This window comes from Parambassis ranga, chromosome 15, assembly GCF_900634625.1.
Source record: "Parambassis ranga chromosome 15, fParRan2.1, whole genome shotgun sequence".
NCBI lineage: Eukaryota > Metazoa > Chordata > Actinopteri > Ambassidae > Parambassis > Parambassis ranga.
This window is the reverse complement of record NC_041035.1, coordinates 8,317,505-8,336,615: the sequence shown is the minus strand read 5'-3', so window position 1 is coordinate 8,336,615 and position 19,111 is coordinate 8,317,505. Positions and strand designations below refer to the sequence as shown.

General features: G+C 39.8%; 3 protein-coding genes across 4 annotated transcripts; 2 read left to right on the top strand and 1 right to left on the bottom strand.

The window, feature by feature from the left end:
• Nucleotides 1–183: 183 nt before the first annotated feature.
• desi2 (desumoylating isopeptidase 2) lies at nt 184–12,171 on the top strand. The gene is made up of 5 exons (XM_028422871.1): nt 184–752; nt 6,168–6,240; nt 6,399–6,492; nt 7,316–7,457; nt 9,526–12,171. The coding sequence occupies exons 1-5, from the start codon at nt 705–707 to the stop codon at nt 9,802–9,804; spliced, it is 636 nt and encodes a 211-aa protein (XP_028278672.1). The 5' UTR covers nt 184–704; the 3' UTR covers nt 9,805–12,171.
• A 106-nt stretch (nt 12,172–12,277) lies between these two features.
• Nucleotides 12,278–16,231, bottom strand: LOC114446957 (cytochrome P450 3A40-like). Its single transcript, XM_028422869.1, has 13 exons — nt 16,075–16,231; nt 15,894–15,987; nt 15,659–15,711; nt 15,375–15,474; nt 15,011–15,127; nt 14,378–14,463; nt 14,142–14,284; nt 13,925–14,049; nt 13,533–13,617; nt 13,282–13,442; nt 12,937–13,163; nt 12,698–12,860; nt 12,278–12,621 (listed from the first exon to the last, which is right to left on the bottom strand). Exons 1-13 carry the CDS (start codon nt 16,140–16,142, stop codon nt 12,547–12,549), a joined length of 1,497 nt encoding a protein of 498 aa, XP_028278670.1. The 5' UTR covers nt 16,143–16,231; the 3' UTR covers nt 12,278–12,546.
• Nucleotides 16,232–16,480: 249 nt separating this feature from the next.
• Nucleotides 16,481–18,324, top strand: mrpl57 (mitochondrial ribosomal protein L57). 2 transcript variants are annotated; one of them, XM_028423607.1, is made up of 2 exons: nt 16,481–16,616; nt 17,753–18,324. In XM_028423607.1, exon 2 carries the CDS (start codon nt 17,768–17,770, stop codon nt 18,077–18,079), a length of 312 nt encoding a protein of 103 aa, XP_028279408.1. In that variant the 5' UTR covers nt 16,481–16,616; nt 17,753–17,767; the 3' UTR covers nt 18,080–18,324. The 2 variants fall into 2 exon arrangements, with proteins under 2 accessions (XP_028279408.1, XP_028279409.1); XM_028423608.1 differs by having other exon boundaries at nt 16,500–16,621.
• Nucleotides 18,325–19,111: the final 787 nt, after the last annotated feature.

Below are 19,111 nucleotides of genomic sequence, written 5' to 3'. Positions count from 1 at the left end.
ATTTGAAGTCATTCTGCAAAAAGTGACATTCTGCCTTTTTGTACAAATAGCTTTTTGTATTGTTTTTTTCAAGCTTAGACAGCTGTTTACTCTGTTTCAATTGATGAACTACATTACCCATAATACATATACAGGTTGATTAATCGAGTGTGGACTCATCGCTCCGTTCACCGTCCAATTTTCTCCTAGCAGGCGCATCCTGTCTGCAGTTCCAGCGCTACCGTTAGCTAGCTAATAAGGGAGTCGTGTTTACCAAGGAAATTATGTTTACTTATCGCATTATGATGTTAATATAATGATCAGTTCGGTTGTAAAAATGAACTTGTTTTTTCTCGCGCCTACACTCTCCCTGGACGCCAGAATTCCCTCTGTAAAGTCTGCTTTTTTCACTTCGTCGTCCATAGCCGAACGGGTTTAGCAAGTCAGTTCGTTTTGGCAAGCGATAGCCTCATCTGTCCGCGGCTGCTGCTGCCGCTCCGTCAGGAGGAGATTCGGACAAAGGCAGTCCGATGTTGGACGGTAAAAACATCCTCGGAACTCCCACGTTTTTTCCACTGTTTGTAAAATTAAATAGTCGAGCTGATCATCTACCGTGAAAGTGCCAGTGACAAGGAGAGGGAGGGCTGCGAGAGTGTGGATCTCGCACCGTAGGAAGGGGAGAGAAGACCCGCAGAGAAGAAGGGACGTAAGGGGATAAAACCCTGATGCCAGTGATGGCAAACGAGCCGATCATCCTTAACGTGTATGATATGGTAAGAAACGAAAACAGACACAGTAACACGGATCAGACATTTTGGGACATCATCTTATAAACTGCACCTAGGTCACCTATTTACTATTACTATAGGAGGGGTGATTTTAATGCTGAGATGGTTATAATTAGATCCAGCATGATAGAAGGAAACCCCTTCTATTCGAAATACTTACAATACACAAAACCAATACACTCCTCGTTTACCACAGTTTATTGTTGTGTCTCTTAATGAGGAAAAAATACAATAAAAACACAACAACATGAAGGCATTGAGTGCAAGTAAAACTCACCTCAGGTTTTGAAAGTGGGAGTGCTTTTAAGAAATAAATACTAGAAACTCAGCTGACGTCTTGCTACATGTGTGCAGTACTTCAGTGTTTTGACAGTGGTTGATTTTCCCATTTGGGTTAGTTGTCTCTTGAAGCTGCTGTTGCTGAAACAGAGTAGTGGTGCCAGTGAAATGTGCATTCAGTCACTTCAGGAGTTAATCTTTAGTCAAACTGTAGTGTTAAGTTATAAGAGGATGAGCATGTCAGTTCCTGTCGGAGAAGAAACGTGTCTGTTACAGAATAAGGGAGAGGTTATATTTGAGTCACTATGGTGTCACCATGTAGGGGTGAGTCAGTGGGGAGGGGGAGCAGGAAATTGATCTGTTGATGAATCATTGATTAATATGGATTCCCTGTGGTGAACACATTACACCTAAATGGGTATTGTCTTGTTAGGGGTTATAAAACAGGCTAGGCAGCATTTTTGGAATAATGTGTGTGGATTCTATGTGTTTGTTTCTCACTTTACATCCAGTTGTGTTTGGCTTCTACATTTAAAGTTGCATTCAGATGAGTTCTGTGCATCCCAACTGCTTGTCACTCTCCACTTCGAGCTGAAGATCAATACATCATCAGAGATCTGTAAATGGATTAGCTCTTACACTGACTACACACCTTGGATTGTGGAATAAAACCTCACAGCATTGATTTATACCATGTCCTCCCATCCTTCCTCTGACTTTCTTTATTGTTTCTCCTCCCCCTCTTTTCTTCCCTCCCTCTTGCTTTTTCACTTGACTTGGCGTCTACATTAGTTTCTTGAAGAGCTTCCATCCTCCCCTTCACTTCCATTTATGTAAACAGCTGCAGGGGCCTTGTTGCACTTTGACAAGCAAAGCCATACAAAGGCTACTGTTGCATTTCTAACATTTCTGGTATGTATTGAAGGAATGTTGTGCTTTGTTTTTGTGCATGTACATCAACTCACACCCACTCATTTTTTTAGCCTTTGTTTGTATTTATTGGTGGGCTACTGTGGGAACAAGATTTTGGCTCGTTCACAGTGACAAACAATAAGATGTGGCTGTGGCCCATTCATTCATACCAGTGCTATTTAAAGGTCTTCTGCACTCTGGATGTTCAGAGCGGAGCACTCTGGGAGAGGTGACCAACTACTCTGCATGCTCACTGATCGACTATGTGTGTTACGTTGCGATCACGTTACATTTGAAACATTAGAGATACACACAACCTCAGTGGATGTGGCAGGGTGACAGTTTGTAATGTGACTCACAGTTTGCAGGCTGACAGACTGAGAGGTTGTGCTCATTATAGTATTACACGTCAGTAATCAAGCTTTTCAAATGTTCATAAGTGCCAGAGTTGCTGCCAGCTAAGCTAATCATCTTCTCATAGCATCACACTTGGCACACAGACACCATCAGATGTTTGACTGTTGGTAAAACAAAACAAACTTAGCTTGGTTGACTTGAATTTTTGAGTGGCCCTTTTCACTTGTGTCTCTTATTTTATCCGCAGAATCAGTGAATAGAAATAGTAATCAGATATATTACTAAATATTAGGTAAGGGCATAGGTCAGGACAGTGACATCACAGACTGATGATCTCATGTGTTAAGTTGACAGTGTTTCATATACATTGGCAGTGAGTTCCATTGTGGAGTCATTTTGTGCAGCGTGTGAGCATCTACAAAAAAGTCCCCTTTCCATTTGAGGATCAATAGTGTCATGTGACTTTCAGTTATAGTATGTGCAGACATGAGTACTCCCACAGTTCCTGCCGCGTCCTCCCTGTAGTCCTCCCATCTCTGTTAAGTGGATTTCCTGACCAGCTCTGAGTGCTTCAGTGTGCCGCTCTAATGAGACAGCATTATCTACACACCACCTGTCTGCCTGCCAGCCAGCTACACATGCTGCTTTATCTGTGAGAGAACGTGTTAGGATATTAGGTTTAACAGTGTAAGGTTATGTTACTCTGTGTTGGCTGCTCAGGCATGGTGTGGCTGCTGATCGGGATCAATTAGAGACATGCAGCAGTCATGATACGTATTCTTCCTTTGTACTGTGTGCTTTACAAAGGAGCCTGTATAAAGATAACAGCAATATGTTTGGACTGTGTCTGCACCTCCACAGAACCCACTGCTAGCATACAAAGGTCATGGATTGTTAAAAGAGAGACAAAGTCCTGCCTTTTCTGCCTAACGGCGAAAGGCAAGAAAGAAATATTTTTGGGATATTGTTTGAATTGAGTCAAGATAAAATTACAGTTTTATGTGAGATCGCTTCATTAACCACATCTCTGGTCTTGCATAACACTCAGAAAACTGGGTTGTTATTTTTTTGTCTGTCTTTAAAAATTATGTTCAGTGTAAATGCCATATCCCAAAAATGTGATCATCATGTCCATGAAAACATGCTCATTGTTACAATTCCAAACAACGGATGGGAATTTTGCATCATTCAAATATAGCTCTGCCAATATTACCATACTACTTTCATAACATTCACTGAAATCGGTACATTTCTATTTTATTAACTCTTTTTCCTGGACTTTAAGCAGACATCTTTATCATAGTCTCTTAGCTGGTCTAATACATTTCAAACCTGTATAAGAGCCATCAGGTGCAGCAAAGAATTCTCAGTATTTGGCTTGTGGCTAGCAACTGTTTCCTTCTCTGAATGTATGTGTTTAGTTTGGTTTCAGTTTGTTTGTTTCAGCTACAGTTTTGAAGCACACATACATTGACTTGTTATATTTTGAGTAATCCTATTCTGTTGCATTCTTGCTGCTGCTGTAACATAACAATTTCCTCCTGTGAGATCAATATCTATCTATCCATTACATGCAAAAGCTACCAACAAGAGAATGACAGCTGCGCACAGCCATCATTGATATACACTTTCTCATGCTTCATCCATGTCTCTGTAATTCCCTTCTGCCCATTGTCTCTTCATTCATAAACACTCAGCCTGTTCTCTGTGCTCTGCAGGGCGCAGGTTTTAACGAGCTTTGAAGTAATGAGGGCTAAGATAAGAGTCTTATTTTACTCCTGAGTGGGAGGAGGAGGAAGAGCGTTACTACAGTCTTTCTTTGATACTCATGTGAACACATAGGGAGGCATCATTTTCTTGCAGATTAGTTTCCTAAATATATCCCTTGTCGCACAAAATTCCTACAGTACATGGCAAAAGAAGAAGTATCCACACTGCAGAAGCATGTGAAGGCTTCTGGAATTAGCTGTGGTTTTTCTTGTACTTCTCTTATTTCTTACTGAAAAGCCAGCAGAGAGGGTCAAAGCACCAAAGAAAAGCTGAAACACTGAGCTTCCAGAAAGACTGCTCAAACCCAGCACATTGTGTCACTCTGTGAGGACCAGCCGCTGTAGATGCAAGTCCTGTTATACATGAACCGAAACAGCCGCACAAATTATATGAACAAGATTTTGTATCTTACGGGATCAGCTGATGTGAGGAAAATGTCTGCAGTGGAAAAACCCTGCCAGTGGCTGTGTCAGAAATAACAAATTCGGATGCTGTGCAATATTAGTTTTTGCATGAATTCTCTTTGAGCTGATAAATGCAGCGACTCATAAATAAACAGCTCTCTATAGAGACACAGCACCGGGTATACACTCTGAACTGACAACTAGCGGCTTTGCATTCTTAAACAGCTGCAAATGGTTTTGAAGTATAATTAAGCCGATCTTAAAATAAAGCCACTCACTGATGCTTGCAGGAGAAATATTGTGCAACATCTCAACATTTATGTAGGTCAGGAAGCAAACATGCTCTGCTGTGTTGCACAAGAAACAACATCTTGACTCAGCAGTTGATCATGTGGACGATAAACAGTTTAGTGCATTTAGTTTCTTTCACTCTTCTCGCTGCTCAGACCTTCACAATGCACATCTCATGTTTCTGCAGAGGTCAGAAAGGTGACACTTCTGTCCAGCGTCACCTACAGTCAGTACAGCAACAGCCACTTCTGTAAAAAAAAAAAAAAAAAAATCTGAAAAATCAGTTTGAATTGTAGATGTTGTAATGCAGACAAATGTCAGCTGTGCCACCACTGATGTGTGCAGCTACATAGTGTATCTACATAACATTAGACAGGAAGTGTAGTTTTTTTCAGTAGTGGGTTGTGGTTGTGAGGACCAGATAAATATGTTTGGCACTTCACAGAGTGCTCCTGCACTACATGTCATTTGTCAGCAGCAGCTGTGAGAACATGACCGTCTACCAATCTTCTCTCTATAGCACTAAAAAGATAAACTAATTTGTTGAATCGTTACTCAAAGGGAAATGTTTGCCAATGACCTTTGTTAACTAATGGAATAAAACATCAAATGTCTGCCAATAGGACAAATCCAATCAAAGGCAAAGCATTTTTCCAGTGTCAGATCAATCTCATAGGAAAAGCTAATAGCTAATTTGGCGCACAGTCATATCAGTTTGGACTTAATGAAAGTTTACACTTTTAAGAAGCTATTTGAGTATTTGCGGCCTTTTTTTGTTTTGTATCACTATGCAACAAATAGTTGGGCAGTTTTTAGTTTTTATGGTTCACATCCTGGTTGTGTTTGGATAAAAAATAGGTTTTTAATTCATTTGCAGCTTCTGTGATGAGAAATATTGTTTGAGAGAGTGATGTTTGAACTGCAGTTAAGATATATTAGATGTTCCCATGCTCCATCCTCTGTGATATAATATCTTTTTCACTCAAATGAACTCTGCCTAGCAACAGCCTGCCCAATCACGTCATAGCTACAAGGATGTGAGAAACGAGGGATGGTAATGTCAGAGAGTAGTGATGCTGCAATTATTGATTTTGAGTGTTGTCTTTTATTGTCTGTGTGTAAACAGGATCTAATTTTCATCCTATGGCATTATCTGACTATCAATTCTGTCAGTTAAGGTTGTGAATATAATTACCTGTTATGTCATTTATGTGAATATTGAAGAAGAAGAATAATACAGGATTTTATTCTGGAATATCTCATAACATAACATGGATACATTGCTTCCACCTGACCTTTTCTCTCCTTTGTAGGAAAACACAGAATGTCAGTTAAATTGTAGTATTGAGTGCGTACAGGTTCACCTTCTGTTACTTTCTGTCTTTAGTACTGGATCAATGAGTTCACCAGCTCTCTGGGCATCGGAGTCTTTCACTCAGGAATTGAGATCTATGGAAGAGGTAAGGTTACCCTGAAATATGACACCACCTACATCAGGCCTGAGGATGGTGTTTCAGAAAAGATTTTTTTATAGCTCTGAATAAGATAAAACTACTGTGTGTCCTTCTCAGTATATGTGTCTAAAAATGTCTTCTTTTCTTGTTTTGTGTGTATTTAGAGTTTGCTTATGGCGGACATCCATACCCATTCTCAGGGATCTTTGAGATTACACCAGGTGATGCAACCGAACTCGGCGAGACCTTTAAGTTCAAGTGAGTGGGGGATATTTGTGCAGGGATACCTTCATCGAAGAGTAGGAAATCAGACAGAAACTGCAGCTGCGTTTTTCCCAGGAAATGCTGATATATTGGCTTGTATACACTTAACTATGAATATACATAATCTGTGTACCTGGTCAGTCAGTTAGATGTGCAGTAGAGGGCAATATGTGGTGATGCCGTTCTGTTTTTTGTTTTTACACTGCAGGAGAATTGGGTGTCGATAAAACAGTCTGTTCAATAGGTTTAGGAGTGTGTCAGTCTGCTAGAGCTACTCTGCTGCTGTGTATTACTTCTGCTCTAGTTGATCTGCCCTGTGGCTTTAGACACTCTATCTGTCACACACACACACAAACACACACAGTGTCTCCATGCAAGCTGCTAGATAAGTATGGATCAATGGAGACAAATGCCTACATATCATCTACTGTGGCTAGCCAACAGAATCAAACACCCTGTCAGACTGAAGTCATTTTTCATTTTCATTATGTGGTGTAGACCTGTAAAGTAATGCAGTTGCAAGTCAGCAAATATTCAAGAAACAATATTGCATATTGACAATGAAATAGTTTTAATCAATTGTTTTGGTTTTAAAGTGTCTCAGAGGTACAGTGAAATTACAGAAAGCCTCAAATCTTAAAATCCCTCACAAGAAACAACAGAAGAAGAAACAGAAGAAAGACAGATCTGTTTGCTTAAGCCATGCTTGCTTTTGATCCATTGATTGTGCAAAAGAGCCTGACACAAAAACACTTACAGGTCTCTCTAGATTTTTGTTCAGTGAGTAATATTGTTGTTTTCCTACTTGTCTCCATAGAGAAGCCATAGTACTGGGCAGCACAGACTTCACAGAAGAGGATGTGGAGCGGATCGTGGAGGAGATGGGGAAGGAGTACAAAGGCAACGCCTACCACCTCATGCACAAGAACTGCAACCACTTCTCCTCAGCACTCTCAGAGGTGGGTACTTATAAACGTACGAACATCATGTAGTTCCCCTTTACTGTAAACTGAATCTAAATGGTAATGACGTTAAAGTCTGTATGTGACTTGAGAAAGAGATGTATGTCTCTAACATACATATCTGTGTTACAGGAAAAAACTCCATAGTGTTTAACCTGTTTCTCTTGTTCTGAGCGCAAGTGCTTGACTTAGTGTGTGTGTGTGTCTGTGTGTCTGTCTGTGTGTTTTCAATCAGCTTATCCTGGTGTGACTAATGAGCAGGGAGTCTTACAGTTAGCATCGAGCGCTGAGATGAGGGATTAGGACACTGATACAAGCCCAGACATGCAGAGCCAGCTGGCAAACACACACACACACAGAAAACACACTGATGAAACATATACAGTATAGCATGAGTGCATACAACATACAGAGATATTGCAATGCTTAAAATACACACTATCGCACATGCATGGCATGAAATAAACACACATATACACTGGAGAATAATGAAGCACACAGTTACCAGAGTGAGGCAATCTCATGTTTACTGTGACCTCTTTAACATATTAGGTTGACTCAGAGAAGAAGTGAGGAGAAAATGTTTCGGATACTTTGACAGTTGTTGCAGCTTTGAAAAATCGAGCATAACAATCGATTCTCCGAAAAGAACATCTGATGTGTGTGTGACTCTTTTTGAAAGGCAAATTAACACACTGTGCCCTGCTAGCACTTTGCCTCCATCTCATTATGCCAGTCTATTATCTGTACACATCTGTGCACTGTTGTTTGCCTGAGAGACAGACAGGAGGACACAAAACCAAACCCAGGAGAGAGGAACATTTGAATGCAGAAAATTAGTCCACCATTTTCACCATTAGTCCAAGTCTAATTGGGTCAGTTTTTGCCTTTGTTGTGTGTGCATTCTGTTCATATAATATAAAGTTCATATAAAGAGTTAGAAGTGGTCGTACTGAGTAATACAAATACCAAAACTAGTGCCAGTGATTAAATAAAATCAATAAATAATAATAATAATAATAATATTGATCACCTGTCATTAGCTGCCCCACTTCCTTAATCTGCTCTAATCAATAGTTTATAAACTATTCCCATGTGTATGCTAAAGTCAGGTTTTTAGCCAGATTTGAATCCACATCAGTCTGCTGAAAATAGACTCAGACACACACAACACATTGAGTAAGATGTTGTCACGCATTAAGTCAAGATATAATACACAAAGTCTGTAGAAAGCAAAATCATAATTTAGGTTTATAGGCAGCTGGACTGGTGAAGAATAACAATTACAGTACAGTTACAGCGCTATACATCTAGTAAAGTGGTAATACTGCACCGCAGGTACAGCTTCTTGCACTGCCTACGAATGTAAAAAAAAAAAAATCAATGAACGCTGGTTTGAGGAAGCTTCTTTTCTCTTTGCCTGTCTCCTCCTGTTTATCTTAGTTTCTGTTACCAGAAACAACTCTGATAATCTGCTATGAGCAGTTCTGGTGGGTGACATGAAAGCTTGTTGTGTGAGTACAAATATATATAGAGCACTGTGAATTGCTGTAGTTAGTATGCGTCAGCAATACGTCCTCGCTGAGGCTGAGTGAATGTGTGTTGTCATGATACAGGGAAGGCAGCGCTATTTCCGAAGAAGAATCCTGTGACTGCAGCACAAACTCTGCAATTAGCATCATCTGTTGACTGTGTATGATAACATTCACAAACAGCTTCTTGGCAAGACATTTTTGTGGTTGAAGAAATTACATCCTAAAAAGCATCCTATCAGCAGCTTCAGTAGCTATTCTGATAAAAGCCTAATTAAGTCCTTCGACTGGGAAAACACTTTTTTCTCAGAAGCCACTTGTCCCATAATGATGTAATATAGCACTGCTGGGGCTGTGTGATGATAATTAGCCCTCACACAGATCGTGCTGCTGCCTGTGCTGACACGCTAGTCTGTGCTGAAAAGAAAAATCCACCAGAGACCGAGAGAAATCTGCAAGAGACTCAAATGCAGACCAGGAGATCTGCAAGCAGTTGGATTATTAGCCACCAATCATTTCTCCTTTCTCCTTAGATCCTGTGTGGCAGAGAAATCCCCCGCTGGGTTAACCGCCTGGCCTACTTCAGCTCCTGCGTGCCATTCCTTCAGAGCTGCCTGCCCAAAGAGTGGCTGACCCCGGCTGCCTTACAGTCCAGCGTGAGCCAGGAACTGCATGGAAATGGAGATCTGGAGGAGGCGGAGGATGCTGCGGCCACAGCCTCCCTGGCGTCCATGTCGCCCTGCTCTCCTTCATCCTCCTCCAGCCCCTCCTCCTCCTTGCCTCGTCATTCTAGGCACCAGCCCCGCCGGTAGAGGCTGCAAGTCATTTGTGATTACAGACAGTCAGATAACATAATACCTGCACCAGCTGATGGGTCCAGCGATGCAGCCAGAAGCCCTGTCAGATGGCCCTGAAGTTAGGAACTGGACTGCTGTCTGGGTTAGAGTGTTGGCTGAACCTCTGCAACGATCCACATTTGTTCTCGCTTGCAGAGGAATGCACCTGTTGTTGGTCACAAAGGCAGGAAACTTACTTTCATTTTATCCAAACTGTTTTCCCTCATGACCATTATGTTTATTTAATTTGCTGAAACACAGACAATGTTGTCTGAAGTGGGTGTTTAAAGAATTTACCAGCCACATCCAGTTTTCAGCAGCTTATAGTAAAAGTGCTGCTTTCTGTAAACATTTCTAGGCTGGAACCTTTCAGCGTCATTTTTTTTAATGTTCACAAAAGCCAATGTATAATCTGATCTGTGGCTGGTAAATGTTCAGATGTCCTGAAACCTTTGGCTGCTAAAACCTTCATTTTACACTTAGTCGTGTGTGCATCAGGACAACATCAGCCTTTTCTGTTTTTCTATCAGAGCAGGCTGGAATATCCAAGAGTTAAATCAGGTCAGCTGGACACATAGCATAGCCTCAATTTTACACTCTTGGATATAATGTGACCTGAATGAATGAGAGTCTTCACTGACACAACAGGCTGGAAGTCTGTACTGTATGATTAGCTGGAACTAGAACTACACTCAGCCTTGTGCGCACAGATGCACTCATCCAGAGTCAGGAGCAATCCCTGCATTCTTCATCTCTGATGTCAGACCTGTGTTAGCTGCTCAGGTCCTCCTTCACATAATAGAATAATCACATCACAAACAAATGATCTAAGTAGCAACAATTATTTATTCACGTTTATTTTCCAACAAATTATGTCATATATTTTACCCAGAGTAGCAGCTACCAAGGTGCCTTTGAGCAAGGTACTAACTGAGGTTCACACTGAGGACATCACGTCAGTCGATAATAAGTTGATAATATTCACAAATGTGTCTAACGAAGTAAATGAAGGGAATCTCCACTGTACCTGACCTGCTGTCATCCCACACTCCTCACAGTCCTTTTCCTCACACCTGTGTCCGGTTGGGGGGGATGACTCACATTGGTGCTGATTCAGAGCATTTTAAATCATGTTTTATTTTGATCAGTTACTTCATTTTGTTACAACTTCTTGGGAGGGATGCTGCTTTTTCTTAGACAATGAGCACCTCTTTGAAAACACCTTAAATGCTGTTACAAACAACCTGTATGCTGCATAATGTGCATTGTCCCAAACAAGAGCCATGGATGTGTTGAAAACTTTATGATGGAAGTCTGAGGACAGTCAAATCTTTATCCTTTTGTATTTCAATAATGTAAAGACTCTGGCCTTTTTGTCTGTTTAGTTTAAGTTTGATAAACTCAGGACTCTAAAAGGCTTTGTAATGTAATCCTTTAAACTTTTTTATTGAGTTTATCATTGTTGTTGCTTTTTCTAATGCAGTAGTCACTCCATAAAGCTTTGCACTCACACGGTGCAGTTTTATACTCGATTTAAAAGAAAAAAAGCTTTTCTTTACGACCTGTATGTTTGTTTATGAGTCTGTGCTGCTTCTGTTTTCTTATCTATATATGAATGCCTGAGTGTGTGTGTGTGTGTGTTGTATTATAAACAGTTAAGTATCAATGCGCTGACAACTGGGCCAAATTTTCCCACATCACACACACACAAACAGATATTCTGCGACAAAAATGTAGCACTATTTAAGGTTTATTATTTGTAAACATTTTACAAACAATTGTTTTGAATCTACTGGTAAAATTTGTCTGTTCTGTCGTAAACACACGGAAGCAGTGTTAAAGGGGAGACATTACTCTTGAAACCAGCATATTTATCTGATATTGAGTGAAGGAATAATGTCTGTTGCAACATCAGTTCAATTTAAAATGTTGCTTTTTTTGTTTTATTAAGTGAAATTTATTTGTAATGCACAAACACACAGAGGGGTACTGTTGATAACAGCGCCCTCTGCTGTCTGTTATTTGAACTACAACTGTGTTGTTTTGTATCCTCCATAGTTTCAGGTGGTTTTCTGCCATTAAACAATCATTTCTGGCCACTAAGAAACACACACTGTCTTACCACAATTCAAATATGAGTTCATAATAATAAAAACAATATTGCCACATTTAAATGATCAAAGATAGCTCTATATTTTTTATTTTTTTAATATACTTCCTGTGAATGACCATCACCCTCATTCTTTGTGTACATTTTTCTTTTATTATAATAGTAAATATCCTTAAAAATGACACTTCTGAGACGTCTGCACCACCTGTGTGAGCTATGAAATGAGACCAGGAAGCCTCAGTTATTCAAACTCCAGACAAACTGACTCTAACTGGAGCTGAACACATCTGTACCCTGATGGAGTTAATAAAAAAAGATACAGAACCTTTGACTCCTGTGTCCTCATTGACATGATAAATAGTTTTATTGATTATGGCACATTTAGTTTCATAACAAAAAGCTCAATGTCACTTTTAACAGTTGATAGACTGGCCTGATTCCTGAGTTGAGAGTTACATGATGTCCCTCTTACATGTTTTAGTTAAATACAGACAACAGAAGCGAGCATTATGGATTTATCACATTAAAAGTGATATTTGTTGTTTCGATAAAACTAACAGAAAATTTTAAAAGAAGTTTGCATGTAGATATTTTGCTAGACCTTTCCTCTACTGCTGCCTGGCTACAAACTTGAGTTTTATAGGCGTCTTTGGCTGAAGCTTCCAGTCAAACTGCAGCGGAATCTGAAGAAAAGAAATGAATGTACAGTCAGGAACCAGACAGCATCAGGATCTGAATGTGGCAGGGTTTTGATCTTACCACTGTGTCTTTGCATGTTTCCAAAGTGTAATTCTGTAGGAGGCGGGCCAGAACCATCTTCATGACGAGGACAGCGTAGCGCATCCCAACACAGTTACGAGGGCCGAGGCCAAACGGCATGTATGCATAGGTGTTCACCTCCTCCCCGCTGTCCTTGCTGAACCTGCGTGGACCAGATTACATGTTTGTCAGTCAGTAGTTAAATTTGAGTATCTACATTTATAATGGCATAAATTTACCTCTCTGGTCTGAAATGTTCAGGGGAGCTCCAAAAGCGTGGGTCCTTGTGTAAAATGTGTGTAGGAACACCAACCAGCGTCCCCTCAGGGATGGTAAGGCCATTGACCTGCACCGTTTTTTTGCACACTCTCTCCAGTCGAGGTGCAGTGGGAATCAAACGCATAGACTCACAGATGACCTGATCCAGGTAATCCAGTCCATTCAGGTCCTCATATGAGATGGAAGCCTGAGACAGTAGATATCAAAAGAAGAAGAAGAAGAAGAAGAAGAAGAAGAAGAAGAAGAAGAGTAAAAACAATAAACAAAGTGGCAGCTGGTGTAACAGACATGCAAAATTACTGTACATCTTTCTTCAGACGGGCATCGAGTTCTTTGTGCAGCGTCTGCATCACGTCAGGGTTGGTGGCCAGATTGTAAAGGATGTAAGTCAGAGTGGTGCTGGTGGTCTCAAAGCCGCCAAAGATGAAGATGAAGGCCTGGGAGAGGATCTCATGTTCTGTCAAACCTATAACAAAATACAACATTTAAAAAAAAACCTCCCTCCTCATACATTATATGTATCTTTAGTGATATATAGGGGATAAAGAAAACATACCTTTACTTGGCTGTTGTGTTTCACTCTTTATCTCAGTTTCTGGAATCTCATTCTGAATCAACACCTGCAGGAAGTCTCTTCGACTCTAGATCAACACAATTTGACAAAAAGTGGTAATAAATTAAAAATTGCTTTTATAGGATTTGAATAAACAGCAGAAGAAAACACAAGACAATAGGATTCCCAGATATTTGGGAAAATATCCATTCTTCCTGGGACAAGGAGTTTGACTCTTCAGTAAATGCCTTCTTAAGCTGAGTTTAGCATTAAAAAGTCATTACTGCTATTGTTTAACAGCTATTCATTATAAAAGTGGATTAAAGAAAATGGTGCATCTTCTAAAACGTTGAGTTATTCCTCTTTTTCTCACTTTCCACAGATTAGATTCTTACAGATTCCCCCGCATGATGCTGGTCTTTAAATTTCTTGATGATGTTGTAGAAGAAATCAATGCTGGCTCGGGGAAATAAATCAACTTTGAGGAGTTGCAGCAGACGACCGCCAAAGGGAAATAATACTGAAAAGAGACCATAGAGTAGCTGAACAATATTTACATAGTAGAAACACCATGTGATCAAATGACCTCAACCTTACAAGAGAAAGACATACATATTAAAAAAAATGGCAAAAATCTGAAGTTCATAATCTTCTGGAGATGAAGTTTAACGGGGTCGTCTGGATTGTTCATGGAGTCGGTCTCCACGCTGAAGGACGCACTGGTGACCACATCCAAACTGTAAGGTGCCATTAACCTACATGATGGAAGAAAAAGAGTTGGGATTAGGAGCTAACATGTTTATTTTTTATGATATGCAATGTGATGATATAAGACATATCAAACATACTGTTTAACGTCGATGGGCTCATCCAAGTTTGTTCGTCCAAGTTTTTCATTAAGTCGGTCTGCATAGAGCGCAATGATAGGAAAGACCTTCACAGCAGTGGAGACATGAGAAGAAGGTTGGATTTTGTTGGTAATGTGTCAATTTCACACAGACTGTTGTCTTCAGTTAATCTCACAGACAATTTTAATCTAAAAAAATCTAAATATTGGACAGCAGGCCCAATGTGTGATCGCCCTAAACATGGATTTAGGATTGAAGCCACATATTTCTGTATGAATGTCTAGCACCTATGGGTGTAACTGTCTACAGTACAGACAGCAGGAAGAGATTTAATTGGTTAAATTTAACAATTCAGATTTAAATATAGAGCTGCAAAGGCTTTAAGTTCAGTTAAGTATGAAGGTAATTTGTTAATTGCAGCTGTGCCAACAGGTAAACTGACATATTGTAGCCGTTTCTATCATTTCAGTAATAACAGGTCAGTAGTAAATTGTAAGGCACAGTGACAGACATGGTTTAGAGTTGCTTTGATTTCACCTATTAAGCTCATAAATCCACTGAAGAAGGTCTCAAAAAATGGATGAAAGTGTGAATGAGTCAAATGTGTGTTTCTCAAGTGGTTGAGGGTCAGACCTGTTTCAGTCTTCCACTGGTGAAACACGGAGAGATGGTGTTCCGGATCCGTTTCCATCTTTCATCTTTTACGGCAGTAACTGCATCATCCATAGGTCCTTGCACTCCTTTGACTTCCTGTTAACAGAGAAACACTGAGTGATCAGGCAGCAGTTCCACAACATGACTCATGACTCGGGTCACTAAACAAACTACGACATTCATCAGAGATTTTTACCAGGATCATGCCTGGCTCATACATTTCCATTATAACCACAGATCCAGCTCACCTTATCAGTTGTTTCTAGTTGACTTGTTGTAACACAACAATAGGGGAGTGAACATATTATACACTATGGTGTATAATAAAACAGTAGCTTCTCACCCTGCGGTTGGTAAACACGCTGTAGCAGTCTTTCACCAGGACACTTTTAATCATCTCAGGGTCTGTCACCATCAACATTGGTGCTCGTCCATCAAACAACCTGCAAAAAACAAAAAAAAGATAAGATAAGATAAAACTTGGAAACAGCATAAATAAATAAGTACTGCTCATAAAGTCATATCTTAGTGACATTCTTAATACTTAATAATTGGTATAATTATAAGTATTAAGAGTAAAAATTCAGCTTTTATATATTTGTGTATAAATAAATTAAAGAAACTCACGCCCAGACACTTCCATACTTGGCATGACACTCACGGTCAAAAGAAAGCACTCCCTGCAAAAAATGACAAGAAAAGGTTAAATTCATTCACCCAGACCACCTGCTGGGAATAAGGAAGTGCACATCATTGGTGCATATCATACACATTATGAGGACATAAATGTCATCAGATTAATGTACCCATTACCTGATAGCCAATGATTTTTGAGTTTTGATTTTCTTTGTTTGGTACATACCTTTGTGAAGTACAGCATTGTGCCAACAAAAGGCAGCGGTATTGGTCCTGGTATGCCCAGATTTCTGAAATGCTTATATGGCCAAATTCCATAACTACGAAAAAATAAAACAAAATAAAAAACAGATTACAGTAAAACAGCCAAGTTAACAGTCACATAAACAGGTTCGGAATATACTCACAGTAATAACAGAGTGACAAACAGAGCCACTAAGGTCCAAGTGGTGGCTGAAAACACTGTGAAAAACATTTTGGTGATGATCCGACAAGAGGGAAGTGGACATGGAGAAATAAGGAAGTGTGTTGTAAACAGGTAGCCTTAAAGCCTCGCTGCAGGAGGCGGAGTCCACTGAACAGTGTTTATGCAACACCATGAAATCTGTGTGTAATACACTGAAATTACAGGCACACAAACTGAATGGCAAAGGTTTACAGCGCCTTCTAAATGTGAACATTAAAAAGTACACAACTATTTATATTCTGTTTGTAACTATTTCCGCGTTGACATCAAATTAATATTTAAAGATGTAGCCTATGTTGTTTTCACGAGTTCCAATTGTTTTAGCATGTTTGAGCCTTCTGCCGCACCGTACATAACCCGGAAATGCGATCAATAACCCCATGGTTAGCTGTGTGTCACATTTCCGCCGTTAACTTGCCGTGTTTTTGAAGGACTTTTGGTCATTTTTGGTCTTGCCGACGGACATTTAACTGTTTTTAGAAGGTGGGGTAAGCTAAAACAATACAGGAAATATAAGCTTATGTCTGTGGGGCGTGTCAGATGTCCTTTATACGAGCTGTCCTTGGTCTGTAGGCTACAGCTTAGCTAGCATCACATTGTACCAGAACTCGGCTAATGGTAGCATACATAACTCCCTGCACACCGATTACTCATTTTTACATGTTATTAATGCTTTCTTTATAGTATTCATTGCAGTCTTCGTCGCAAATATATCATCTTTCGTGTCTTTACTCTGCTGCCACCTGCATATGCCTGTCATATTCTGTAATCATTAGACTATGGTTCCAATTTGAATACTTATTCTGGGTCTTAGGTTTATATGAAACTTCAGCACTTGTGTGTGCTTAATAGCCTCAGTTTACTTCTGACCTTTTCCCTGATACACCAGCAGAGATAACGTTAGTGTGATGTTATTGCAGTTGTAATGCTGTAAAGTTGTCTTAGTCACGTTATTAGTGTGGCAAAGGGTCAGACTAGTAAACTGATAAACACTGGTAATGTGAGTCACTTTTTCATAGAAGGGATTCATCTGGGTCTAACAATAAGTTTTTCTTCTATTTTCAAGTTATTTCTTGTTCCCTTTTTTGTTTTTAGGTAATGCTCTGAATGGTCACTTACTGCAAACAATTTCGGCTTTATAATCACATTTGACACTGGGCTCACCCTTTAGGTGTTTTAAAGGGGCCTTTTTAATGTGTCTTAGAAGGACAATAAAAATAAAACTGAAGGACAGACTTTATTTGTTTTTCTTCTTATATATTTTATTAATGCACCATCAGACAGGAAGCATTACCCAAAATGGTGCTGCCTCAGATTGGGTCCTGATTTTTGCAGTTGTTTTCTCTGCCTGCTGAAATTATTTGCAGTAGTTCTGTTACTAGTATGGGAATGTTGGTACCTTGAAAGGTTTGTTGTTTGTTGGTGGATCTAATGGCCAGCTACTCTGGACCAACACAAGGCACAATAACCACCTGCACTTTTAAGGTTCATCTCTTGTTGAGTTTAGTCACTTTTAATTTTTTGTGTGTTATCATATTTGACATTCCTCTGAACTGAAGACCTATTTCTGTTATGGATTGTTACTTTTGCAGTCACTAATCATAATTTTGCATTTCTAGATATAATTTGCCACCATGTTCCTCACACTCACCTTGCTGCGCAAAGGTATTCCAGGAAAGCAGTGGATCGGAAAGTATCGGCGCTCACGGCCGGTGACGTGGCAGATGAAACGCAACATGGTGAAGCATCTGGAGCGTGAGGCTGAGAACGAATACTGGATCAGTCGGCCCTACATGACCCCAGAGCAGGAGCACTCTCATGCTGCGGAGCGCAGAGCTCAGAACTGGCTCAATATAAAGGAGGCCAAATTTGCAAATTTTCCTGAACATAAGAACATAACAGATCACCTGAGTCATCTGAACATCAGCCGGTCATGGAAGAGCTAACATGAGCAATGAAATGAAAGGAAAAAGACTCTCTTTAACATGCAATACTACAACATGTTAATGCCTGCACGAACACCTGTTGACTCATGTTTCTGTATGTGTTGTTGGTCTGTGGGCTGAATAGTTACCATGAAGTGTCCACAAAACACAGTTGAAACTCCCTCGGTCTGTAAAAAACAAATTGTTTATTGCATCCAGATCTTTAGAGCAGCTTCTTAAGATAAAAACTGTTAAAATACTCTCTATCTGATTTCTGGGTCCTTATTTATAAATGTATCACTAAAGTAGGCTGATGAGCAGTTTCCTTTGTGGTATGGTGATGTAAACTATGGAACTGCATTCCATAAGAACGCTGGAGGAATGACATGGATTGTCTTTGGAGGCAGGGGAAGGTTATGTAATTTAAACTTCTTTTCTCTCTTACATGGAGGAATGGATTATTAAAAAACACTAGGTATGGACCGTCGACTGTACTTTATGTATTAGGACGTGCATTATAAAACAATCAGTGATGACTCATTGATTGTCATTGTTATGAAGTTTGACCTTCTGCATTAGTCAAGTTATGTCAACTCAATGATTTGTCTGATAACAGTTATTGCCATTATATTCCCTATTACATACATAGCAGCACTCAAATATGCAGCCAGTTTATCCTTTTAAGGATGCACTGAGGGAAGCGGTGCACTATAAAGCAAAGCAAAACAAAGTCATAGGTCATCTGCCCTCATAATTGGCAAAGAAGTCATTCAAATTTAGAAGTAGTAACCATTTCGTAATTGGTTTATAGTGTATTGATATATTTATTAATATGCAGTGCTGAGTACACACACTAAACTATACATGATAATATGTAAGTCAAAGTTCTTTTAAGACATGAATGCTGTGGTTTCTCTGTTGAGAAACCAGTGTGCACTCGCCTGAAGCTGTAATGGTTCAGTTCAACCCAGTGCTGCTTTGCCCAGCTGGTTTCCATAGTAGCCACCTAGTCTGAGTTATTCCAGCAACAACAGGTGAATCCAAAACTGCGAG